This window comes from Centruroides vittatus, unplaced genomic scaffold (genome assembly GCF_030686945.1).
Source record: "Centruroides vittatus isolate TY-2023 unplaced genomic scaffold, ASM3068694v2 contig_4, whole genome shotgun sequence".
Taxonomy (NCBI): Eukaryota; Metazoa; Arthropoda; class Arachnida; order Scorpiones; family Buthidae; genus Centruroides; species Centruroides vittatus.
The window spans coordinates 310378-323618 of NW_027122214.1; the positions used below are offsets into that span (position 1 = coordinate 310378).

General features: G+C 28.0%; 1 protein-coding gene across 1 annotated transcript in view; it reads right to left on the minus strand.

Moving 5' to 3' along the window:
- The window catches only part of LOC136976226 (charged multivesicular body protein 1a-like), a 32713-nt gene that overhangs the window by 2908 nt on the left and 16564 nt on the right, over window positions 1-13241 (minus strand). Inside the window, exons 5-8 of the mRNA XM_067271446.1 lie at window positions 11132-11278; window positions 9002-9070; window positions 3570-3629; window positions 2676-2869 (exon numbers count right to left, since the gene is read on the minus strand). Coding sequence (XP_067127547.1) covers window positions 2676-2869; window positions 3570-3629; window positions 9002-9070; window positions 11132-11278 — 470 coding nt within the window. The remainder of the gene's footprint in view (window positions 1-2675; window positions 2870-3569; window positions 3630-9001; window positions 9071-11131; window positions 11279-13241) is intronic.

Below are 13241 nucleotides of genomic sequence, written 5' to 3' on the forward strand. Positions count from 1 at the left end.
TCTGGAAGAAAAGAACTAGCCCAGAGCAGGGCTTAAACCCATAACCTCTACTTACCATGCAGTGCACTTGCCAGTTACACCATCCAGACCCCAAGCAAGCCTTTGCTTTCAGGAGGTTGCAGGTTTAAAGCCTGCTCCAGCTAGTTCTTTTCTTCCAGATTGTTCAAAATTATTTATTAAAATTATTAAATTATTTATAAATATTAATTTAGGATAAGAGGTGGCACCTGACATCTATCTCTAGTACCAAATTTCTTAGTATCTAATTATTAAATATAGCATAATAGCAGCCCGATTATTAATGGCGATAATTTGGCTTAGTATCAAAACATTGAGCTTCTAGATGTTGTTATTTAATGTATATATATATATATATATACACACATACACATACAAAATCTGCCATAGAAGTCCCTTGTAGAGGAAAGTCAGTCTCATCAACATAAGACTCCTCTACAATGTTTTATATTACCTGATAGTTTTTAAAATAGAATCAAAATAGCCAAAAAATTGCTGACATTCTGATACTATCTAGATATAAAATATATTATGATAAAACTATAATCATAAATAAAACTATTCATCACAACAGACCATATTTGCAGTCACATTTTTTGACAAACAAAAAAAAACATTATAAATTATAAACATTTCCATCCCAAACAATGACAAAATACAAGATATAGATAAAATCTTTACTGATCAAAATCAGTAAATACAGAAAACTTAATCAAGAAAAAGCATCTGAGGAAAAATGATAAGATATTTATTGTACCTGTAATCCATATATACATAAGCAACATAGCCTATATTATCCAAACACAACTTTAAACAGCTTTTCTACTGTTAAAAATTTTGCCAAAAAATTGTGATTTTCTCCACCAGTGTACTGATAGATGGATTATCCAAATCATTGAATTAATGTTTAGCTAACTACAAAATTTTTTCTATTTGAAAATTATAATTATTCTATCACATAAACATGCTTCTATATTAGAAAATCTATGATGAGTATTAAATTTTTTCTCAATAAAAATTTTATTAAAAATATTAACTGATCACATATATTACAAATTAGGAATAAAAATTGGGCATTTTTTTGAAAAGCTGATAATTTCAATTATTAATAAAATTTTTATCAGTTTGAAAAAAAAGCAAAATATGTAATGTGTAGAAGCAGGTTCTTTATTATTATTACTGTTTTTTTAATGTATGAGAAGGAGCATCTCTATCTTGGTTGTGCTTTTATTTCAGAGATGCTTTTATATCTTAAATAAAAATAGTCAAAAAGTAATTTAGAAAAGTTAATTCTACTTCAAAAATTAAAGTAGGTATGCATAATTTCATGATGTGCTTCTAATTTGAGAAATACAATATATGAGGAGGAGTGCTCATATTTCTGGAATACTTTTATTGTGAGCATTATTGTAATTAAAAAGTCATCATTAACTGTTTTTTTAAAAATTATTTTAAATGTAATATAAATAGAATAGTTAAATATCTGAAGACAAAGTCTGCCCAAATAGGGACCACCATTTATTAACTTCACATTCTTGGCAACTGACCTTTCTTTTGGGGCTACTGGCCACCAAAAAGCTAAAAAGTCCTTTAAAAACACACAAAATATATCTAATTAAAAATAAAAAGATTTTCTAAAAGGAACTGGTAATAATAACCATCAGATGAAAATCTACAAAATAAATATAATATGCATTTAAATTAGTCTTATATTATTAGCCACTCCCAAACTTATTTTCTGGATAATTCACTGATGTTTATAATGCTTAACTTATTTCCATTTTTTCCTATCTCTCTCTAACAAAAGAGAGTTAAATTTCAGCTCAAGTATGATAAAATAATCAGTTTTTTTATCCCATGCTTTTATTAATTTAGTTTAATTATCACTAGGAAAAACACAAACACACATTTATATATATAACAGTAGTTTGTGGCTTTAATATTTTTATCTGTTTTTCTGTGTTGAAATTTAAATTAGTCAGAAATTCACAGAAGCTAAGCTTAATTCAGCACAACATAACAAATGACCATGCCAAAATTTTTTCTTTAAATATTACAAAAAAATCCAATATTTATATACTCAACCATAGAAGTACATCATTCATATGCTATTTCTAGAAGCAATCTGATGGCTAGTCAGCAACACTTTGGGGCAAACAAACTTTAGAAGCTAACATCATGTGTAGATAATATAGGTTGCCTTGCCACAGATGTAATACAACATACACTACATAATATGTTGTGATGAGAGTAATTTAGACTTATAAGTCTAGCTCTTAACACAACATTAGATCTTATCACATTTGCATTACACTACAGAAAGCAGAAATACTGAATAGATGTCACAAACTTTTTAAACACAAATGCAACCAATAAAGTATAAAAACATAATAAAACAGTTATTTCTAGAGTGGCAGCAATTGTGATAATTAACAGTTAACTATGTAATAATATTTATAGTTACTACTACTAATAACATTAATAAAACTAATATTCCTAATGTTAAAAAAAAAAGCATTATAATTTTAAAACAACTGAGATATTACAGTTTTTACTAATTATCAATATTAATAAAAGTTAAAAACACTTAATGATGTCATATACATGCTAAAAACATTTCATATATTTCAATCTTATTTCCAAATACACAGTAATACCTGCGACTTAAAGAATCCTCTTCTGTTTTGGATCTCTCCCCAACTGAAACAGTGCCAGCAGGTACACTTCCTGGTTCTGCTAATTTATCCATGATTTCTAGTCCATTTTCTTCAGCTACTTGCTGTATTAAATTATCAACCTGTTCTAAAGGTGTTGAAGTTGTTGTGACACTACCCATGGCATCTTCTAAAACCTATATATCATTAATATATAAAAATATGCATAAAAATTTAATCAATTAGAAAAAAAATTTTTTAACAAGGAATTACTTATCAAAAGATTTTAGTATCAATTATGTGAAATTAATAATTATTAAATAATTCCTAATAACTAACATGTGCAATACACTATAATAGATTAATCATAATTACTGAAAGACCATATTGTAATTTATATGTAATTTGATACATTTTATATTGCCTAAACTTATTTTTGCAACTATAATAAAGAAAGGAGTGATATAGTAAATATAAAATGTATAATTTTTATTTTTATAAGAGAACAGAATTATCAATATAATTAAAGTAAAATCATAAATTATAATAAAAGTAATTTTACTATTAATAAATACTAAAATCATTTAAAATTAAATGATTTTAATATTACAATTTATATTTATACAATTGAAGTTTTAGGTCATAGATTAATTTAGAAATGCAAGCAAATAGGTTTATAAGCATGTGGGTGAGAGATGTAAACATGGGAGTGTCTTATGTATGCAACTCCCACAGAAATTTAATAATAGAATGCAGATGATAATAACTATCAAACATTTTATAGCAAAAAAGTAAACATGTAAAATTAATTGTTCTTTGACAATTAATAAATACATAACACATGATCTAAAACTAAAAATTATATTTTATGTAAAAATGAAATGAAATTATACATACTGAAGTTCTGACATCTAAATCTTCAAATTGTTGTTCAAATTTTTCCATAACAGCCGAAACCTAAATAAAATATGTATATATATTAAAAATTACACAAACATTTATATTAATTTCTCTACCTATTCAACTTTTATATTAATTTAATTGTACTGTTTTAATAGTTTTTATAGCTGAATAAAAAATTGGGAAAAAATTATTGATTTATAGATTGTTTGAGCAAAGAATGATTATACATGCAAAACTTTTTTTAACTCTTCCTACCCTACAGGCAATAAGTAAACCTTTTAATCATATCCACCATAAATTTGGTTAAGCCAAAATTGAGATAAAGCCAAAACAGACAACTCATGGAAAATTCCTGAAGTTCCTGACTGAAAGTCAAACTTGGATCTTCTAGAGGAAAAAAAAAATGTCTTTGATGATATGTGTATCTAAGTACAGTCAAACCTTGGGTTATGAATGCCCCTGTTTACAAACAAAATTTTGAACACCATATTCGCTCCAGTTGCCATATGATAACTCAGTTTCCAAGCAAGCCACTTAACAGAGTTGATCACCAATACTCAACTTCTTATACTTCCTTTATTATAGAAAGTAGATGGTCTGACCAATCAATGACAGGACTATTGATTCAGTAGTGGTGCTGAGATTCACCTTGCATCATTAGACATCACAACATGAACCATCACAATGATGTTATTCAAATTAGATTTCAATGTGCATGTGGATAAGATACTACTTCTGGTTTTCGGTACATGTCACAATTCAATTTAAATCAAATTAACTAGTTAAGTAACGCTGTATCAGCGTGTAGTCGGAACAAAGCTGCTCACACCTTTATTTTCTAGATTATGAGGGAAAAAAGAAACAAAGAATCATTCGTTCTCAACAATATATTTGATTTCTATTGGATCATTTAAAGGTACAAATATAAGGTCAGAATAAGCTATTAATTAATTGCTTTGCCAACATCTCATGAAATTCTGTCTATCACTATGGCCCTTGGACTTACAGATTGACTCGTAGGGATCTTTATTGTAACTCTAAAAATACTGAGTTAGTTATTTTTTTCACTCAACTCAATGTAACATAGGTAAGACCAATAGCTGTCTCTTTTTCCCCTATATCTATTTTGATTTTTGGAAGAGTTAATCCCTGTGATTTATTATAGTCATCGAGTATGCTAAGGTAAGGGAAAACTGTCTACGAGATTGCAATATACTGCCATTGTTCGAAGAGCGTGTTATGGGGATTATTGGAAACAGATTATCATGAATTCCACTAAAATAAACAGAGGAAGAGCTGGAGGGCAAGCATTAGGAACATGTATAATGTAGTGTATAGTTCCTAGTGAACCATTGACAAAACCTCCTTGCACCCATAAGTTGACTCTCAGCATGATTCTGGCATTAACTGAGAGATTCAAATACTTGGTGAAACCAAGAGCTGAGTCATCTTTGGATGAAGGCATGGCAATATCTGGAGTGTTTTCTGATGCTATATAAGCAAGAGGACATCCAGTTGACTGCAAGTAGTCTTCGTTGCTTTAACTTGCTCGTCTGTTGGATATAGCTCTACTGACGTTTAGAACTGATCAAGTTCATCTCTGGATAAATAGGCTTGATTTTTTGTCATCAGAATGTTCAGATCTGTATCAGAGAAATCACCTGAAGCTAGATGTTGTAAGACATCTGCGCTATTTTGTCTATGAGAATTACTAAGTTCAATGAACTTCTCAAAAGAATCAAATGCAAATGTAATGTCCCAACAGGGCCTCTACCTTGTTGGGACATTACATTGTAAAAAGCACTCGAGTAGAGAGGATTATCTTTAACAGGAAGAAGCTGACAAAAATCACCAAAGAAATAGATAAAGAATTCACCAAATGGCTCATCTTTCTTGTGCTTTATCTCCCTCAATCTTCTCTCGATCATGTAAAGCATTCTTGCACCAATCATTGACATTTCATCGATGATGATGAATTTGAGTGACTTCATCTCAATCTGAAATATCTGTGCAGCTTCTCCATTTAGAGATTGAAATTTCATACTAACGATAGGAAGACGAAGGAGAGAATGGATCGTAAAGCCACCAATATTGATCACTGCTGCTCCAAGTTTTAAAAAGAAAACTTTTTTAAACTTATTATTCTACAAAGATTCTTTATATTTGTTGTGTATCTAGTTAACGATAACATTTACCTTTCAAAATTACCGTTTTAATGCTTGTGATATTTTCCGACCACTAGATGATGCTTCTACACGTGCGTGCAGGAAGCAACTAATACTTGATTTCATGCATTCCTTGTCAACATTATAACTCTGGAATGAGTTGTCCGATCTTGATGAAATTTTCTAGGACGACTCATCATCACTCAAGGATGAACTGATTAAAATTTCAACTTTCAAAAATGATCCATACTGAAGAAAAACATGATCTTCATTTTGACCCGTATCTCCAGTTCTACAAAAATGGATCATTTTTGAGAGTTGAAATTTTAATCAGTTCATCCTTGAGTGGTGATGAGTTGTCCTAGAAAATTTCATCAAGATCGGACAACTCATTCTAGAGTTATTTTGTTGACAAGGAATGCATGAAGTCAAGTATTAGTCGTCACTTCGTTCCGACAATTAATAAAAACCATACTAATTGACACTCACATAATATCAATGACATCTACAAATCTATGTTTAAAGGTGCTTAACACAAATTAAATAACAAAATTTTATTAATATAATATTATATATTATAATATTTAATTTAATATTTATTAGTACTAGGTAGCCAGTTAATTAAAACTAAAAATAATAGTTAAAACTCTGGTTTTTACAATGCAACTAAAATTTAAAATAAAATCAAAATTAATTAATTTAAATTAAAATTGAAATCAAAGCAATTGAAACATAATATTTTGGAAAGCGTAGCTAAAGTCCTTGTTATTGGTCTTGATTGATTTGGTTATATTTCATCCAGGCACAGTTGACGCTCTATTTATAGCACTTTTTGCAAAGTTTTGGTTTCACAGTGTAGGCATTGATCAGTTTTCTTTGCAGTGTAGGCATTTGTATGCATGAAATGCTGCTAAAAAGATAAAAAAATAAGGTTTTGTTTTGCAGGTTGAGAACAGATTAATCCATTTTACATTGTTTCTTATGGAAAAATTTGTTTCAGTTTGAAAACAAATTGGTTTCCAAACAACTTTTATGAATAAATTAAGTTTGAAAACCAAGATTTGACTGTACTCAAATACTATTATTGTGACCATCATACCAGCTATGTATGCCACTGCCTGCATTTAAATCATTCTAACTTAAAAATACTAAAATACAATAATTTTTTTTTACTTATATTACTGTCTCTTGAAAATAATCATTCATATTAAGTTAATTTTACATCAGATTTTATTTTATAATTATCTAATACTTTCATTGCATTCAAACTTATGAGTTAAATGTAACTTGAATAAATGCTCTAAGTATGATTTTATAAGCTTAATATGATAATTTATGCTAATTATTTTAATTTATAAAAACATTGAGATTTATAATAACTAGTTAAAATTCTTCTCAGTTCAAGTTTTATTGCTTCCATCATATGGATTTATTTCATAATGCTAAAAATACTATCTCAGAAAGGAAGACAAATAATTTTAGTTTTTTCAGTAAACTAAAATATTCGATAAAATGTAGGTGTTCTATATAATGTTATACAAGAAAATAATACCAAAAATAATAATGAGAGAAATACCAGGTGTACCAATTAATAGTGCAGATTTTGTCCAACAGATGGCATTACAGATATGTTGATATATATCTGATTTGATGTGTATGCTTTGTGTGTCAAACTTTCTGAAGGTGTTATATTTTTATGCTTAAATGTGTCGAATTGTGTCCAAAAAAACAAAAAAAGCATTTGCGGGAAGTTTTAATTCATTACTATATTTTGAAGAAAAGTGCTGCTGAAAATTATTGTATACTTCAGGTAGCTTATGGTAAACACACCCCATCTCAAGATACTTGTGAACATTGGTTTAAACATGATGATTTTGATGTGAAAGACAAAAAACGTCCAGGTCAACTGAAAAAGTTTGAAGACCAACAGTTACAAGCATTATTGGATGAAGATGTATGTCAAACTCAAAAATAACTTGCAGAAAGATTAAACATTGCTCAGCAAACAATTTCTGATCGTTTACAAGAAATGAAAAAGATTTTAAAAGAAGGAAGATGGGTGCCAAACCAACTGAACAAAAGACAGATGGAAAACCAAAAAGTCATCAGTAAAATGTTACTTCAACAGCATGAAAGAAAGTCTTTTTGCATCGAATTGTTACTGGCGATGAGAAGTGGATTTATTTTGAGAATCCTAAACACACAAAATTATGGGTTGATCAATATTGACTGCAAGGACAAATTGCTTCGAAAAGAGGACAATGTTTTGCATTTGGTGGGATCAGGAAAGTGTGGTGTATTATGAGTTTCTAAAACCAGGTGAAACCATTAATTCTGATTGTTACCAATAACAAATAATCAATTTTAACCACATTTTAATCGTAAAATGACCAGAATGGGCCAGAAGACATGGCAAACTAATTTTGCTTCATGAGAATGCACCATCATACACTTCAAAACCAGTTAAAGACACGTTAAAAGATCGTGCCTGAGAAATACTAACCCACCCTCCATACTCATCATACCTTGCTCCTCCTTATTTCCACTTGTTCCAATCAATGGCACACGCACTTTCGGAACAGCACTTCAAAACATAAGTAGAAAATTGGGACTCTGAATGGTTTGCCTCAAAACAAAAAAGTTTTATTGAAATGGTATCCACAAATTACCCGAAAGATGAGGAAAATGTGTAGCTAACGATGGACATTACTTTGAATAAAGCACTTTTGATGTTTCTTTTGAAATTATCATGCTTTCTTTGATTTAAACATTGACATATTAAATGGTACACCTGGTAACAATATCATCACAAAATATTTTATGTAATTTAAAAACCTTAATATTCTAGTCTATTGTCATTCACATTTAAAAAATCAGAGAAGAAAACTGATGATTAATGGTACAATAAACTCCAAATATTCCTTATTTTGGTAGGTTACGAAATGACAAATACAGTCATGCAGATTAGCAATTTATATAACTAGCTACATTATAGCTAGAAAAGTCTAGAATACAAAAAAAATTGATACATAATTGAATAGCATCAAACACTCCTTTATTGCAAAAAACTATAAAATCTCATGGTAAGTGTATTACATAAAAACATTTTAATAAAAAGTATTAAATTGTAAAATGTCACTTATTTCAATTTTTCAAAATTTAAAAGAATTGAAATATGATTAAGTTACAAAAGTTTTTCACTATTCTTAAAATTTAATTTCTCAATTTAATTATTTAAAATCAAAAACATCATTTATTTACCTTTTGTAGATCCATTGAATTAATTGCTTTGTCCAAAGCTTTAACAACACCACTCATATTCTTTGTAACCTATACAATTAATTTCATTAAGTTAGTTTACTAATAAAAAGCAGAAAACAACGAAATTTTTTGTAATGTTCATTCAAAACTTGTTTTCTAGACAATACGAATTTGTTCTTTTTACTTATTTAAGGAAAATACAAATTTACTTGCAGGTAAGATTTTATATAATTTTTATGTTTTTATAATACAATTAAATCTATGCATAAAATAAACAAGAAAAATCTGTAATAAAGTTTATTTAATTTCTTGGTAACAGTTCATACCCTTTCACCAAGACATTTTATAGATAGATAAAAAAGCAGGTATTCAATAATTTGTAATTAACATGTAACTGAATTCTGTATATTTGATTATAAAAAACAGTTAATTATAATAAAATTATAAAAGCAGCTTTATAGAAACCAATTAAAAGGTTTTTAAATGTAAATTAAATTTTTACAACAAACAGACTATTTTATATAAAACAATTCTTGGAAAAAATTTCCTTTTGTAAGAAATTTATTGTAGAGATGTTTGCTACAGAGAATATTGCCGTATTTCCTAATACAGTAGAGCATCGATTATCCAAATCAATTGGGGACTGGGAATTGTTCGAAAAATCGATTTTTGGATATTTCCACACATACGTGTATTTCTCATGGTTATAATGAGGGCCCTTCACAGATATACTGAGCAAATTTTTGGTAGTTATGCAAATGCATAAACATTCTTAATCATTCTAGTAGTAAGAAATGCAATACTGAATTCTTGGACAAAATAAAATTGAAAGGGTTACTTAGTTTTATGGCAACTGGATAATTAGTTTTACAATCTGCATCAATTACAGTCCTATTTATCTTTAATTACAAAATAATAAATTGTTTAATATTAATTATATTGTTTATATAATTATTAATAAAAATATAGTATAATGTAATTACATATATATATTTTTTTAATCAACTTATTTAGAACTAAAAATTAAAAAGTACATTTCACTAATTATCAGTGGCGTAGTCACAAATTTAATACACCTATATATAGTGTCGTATTAGCATGCTTATTCAAGAGTATAAGAGAGAGTTCTCTAATTTTTAGGGTTACTTATTCCATTAAGTCCGTAAGTCCACAATTTACATATGACTTCCATATAAACTATGGAAAATCCAGAAAATATGGTATCTCTGTAAAACTGAACTTTTCATTAATCTGAAGTACCACTGGTCTTAATTAGTTCAGATTAATGCAACCATACTATATAAAAAAATAATTTTTTAAATATACAGTATGAAAATTGAATGAAAATGAAGAGCTTTCAGAGATATTATCAAGAAAACATGAAAATTTAAAGAATACTAATAGATAATAAAGGATTATCTAGATCAGCAATGGCTAAGATGGATCAAAATTAAATTTGAACATTAGCAACTCCACATCATGAGTCAAATACTTACTTTGAGTAATTAAAAAAATTAATAAAAAAGCTTGCAAATTTTATTTTATTCAACTTTAATCTACATCAGTGAAATAACATTAAACTCTATAACAACAAAAATAATAATGTGATTATAACAAACACAATTTTGTTTAATAGGAAATCTGCTATTGTTTGTTTGATAATTTTTCTGAGGTTCATAATTAGTGGGTTTTTACAATAGTGTTAAGACTCTGCTTACACATTGTATATGCAAAATTATGAAATCTATCAAATATTTATAATTTATAAAAGCTAATACTTTTCTAAACTTTCAATGTAGGTATCTTAAAATCATTGCATGGATGATTCACACGGTTCACCATTACTGAACTGAATTTAAATTTTTATAGTATTTTTTAACAACTTTCTATGATAAAATTTTAAGTAGATTAAAGATATGCTTTTATGAAATAAGAAATATATAAACAATGTCATATCTAAGAAATAAGTGAATTTTATAAATATAGCTTATTTATAATAGTTTGAACAGGTGCTGTGATGCTTTTTATTAGTAAATAATGCTTAAAACAATACATTCATTTTTATCATTCCTATAATTTGCAGTAATATTTACATAAAAAGTTATTCTGAATAAATGATCTTTTACTTACTCCTTTCATAGCAACAGCACTTTGTACTTTAGAAGATACAGCATCTATTTTAGAAGCCATTCGTAAATAATTTAAACTCTCATTCTTCTTTCTAATAGCATTTTCTGCATAAATTTTAGCACCTTCCAGGTTTTGTTGCATTAATGCCTGAAAAATTTTAATATTACAAATAAAAATAGAGTAATAATTATAAAGGTAAACTGAACATGAAAACTAAAGTAAAAGCTTTGGATAGTCAAGCAATATCTTTTAATGATAAACTAAAAGCTATGAATAATCAATTAAATGAAGATTGACTGTATAACAGTGGTTTTTAACCTTTTCCATTGCTAGAACCTTTTGAATTTTCAAAATGAGGTTCTTACAACTCTATGAAAAATTTATTAAGTGTATTTAATTTAAGGTATTAGGTCATCTCATTTTCTCATCTATACTCTAGCCAAACTCTAGGTACAGCTCAAATAATTAAGAAAAAAAATTCATTTATACCCATTGATAAATATAAAAACATTTAGGTCTTTCAAATTTCCAACCAATTATATATATATATATATATATATGTGTGTGTGTAATTATGTATGCATGTCAAATGTATGTATATATGTATGTCAAATTTAAATGTATACATATACATTTAAATTTGACATACATAGTACATTTCTATTGAAATTTCAGTTAAAAAACTCAGTTTCCAATGGAAAAAAATAAAAATAATATTTAAACAGTTCAAAAAAATTCTCATATACACATGTCCAGAAAAAGTGTCTAACATCCTGTAGTTAAAAAATCACTTATAGAAATACTGCTAATGAACAACTGATATCACATAATCACGAATTCTTATGATATTCTTCTCTCATATGATTATGATACCAATGTTTGCAATAATTCCTATGACAGATATAAAATGTGGTATAGTTTACTGCAGTCAGTTGTTCTTTATCAAAAGGTGAGAAAAATAGTTCAATCTATGTTACCACTTATAATTATTACCAGAAGACAACATCAAAACACAACAAAGATTAAGATTATTAGATTATTTCATACTTCTAATCCTTCTATTCTAGTAGCCTGGGACGCCTCCTAGTGGGCATTCTAGCAGCAGTGGTGTCATTCCGTAATATAAATAATAAATTTCTATTACAAATAAAAATAATATACAGAATTTTTTATGGCATACCCTACTAAAATGCAGCCAAAAATGCAAAAAACTGTATCAAATAATAATATACTGAATTTATTGTTAATTTAAATAATACCCAGGGGCAACCCTAGTAGCCATTTTTGGCATACCATGACAGAACCTAGTTTTTCAGCTTTATATAGTAGATATTTAGCATATGGAGTGAAAACTTGCCAAAAATAGCTAAGGATTGGAGCAAAAAATGTGTATTTGAATCAGGCCCTAAAAACTGTCTAAAGAATATCAGTCAGAATACTACTAACAAAGTCTTTAACTAAATAAATTATTCTTCATTATCTTTCATATGTAAATTATATATTTAGTTAAAATTCAAAATATCAGAATCTTGATTTTATTACCAACAAGTAAAATGGCAAAGCCATATTTGGGACAAGACTATATCTCAGAGACTACCTACTAAGCAGGATCACTTTCACAAGGATCACAAGGCGGGTCTGTGACGTTCTCATTCTCCAATCTTTTTTGGTAACGCTGGTTTTGAATGCAATCTTTCAAACTTTGTCAGCCATGGCCACAGCATCGTCCACGATGCATTTTTGGAGAAATTAACCTATCCAATTTCGAAATTTCTCTCTGTTGTGTGTCACCCCGGGTTGAATTTTTGTTGATGCCTAACAAAAATTTCCTATTTTTGAAAAAAATAATCCTGGTTATCGTATCATCTGAAATTATTTTTTATTTTGCACAAACAATATAAATATATATATAAATGTAAAAAGAAAACAAATTATATTTCGGAAGTTAATTTTAATATAAAATTATAACGACTAGCACCATATACTTTGAAAAATGTTCCAATGCTGAAACGAGATATCTTGGGTCAACCAGTCAAGGTCAGCACGGGGTGACCAGAGATATGTCGGGAATAACACGGGACAGGTAAGTGGGATTTTTTCAAAGATTCAT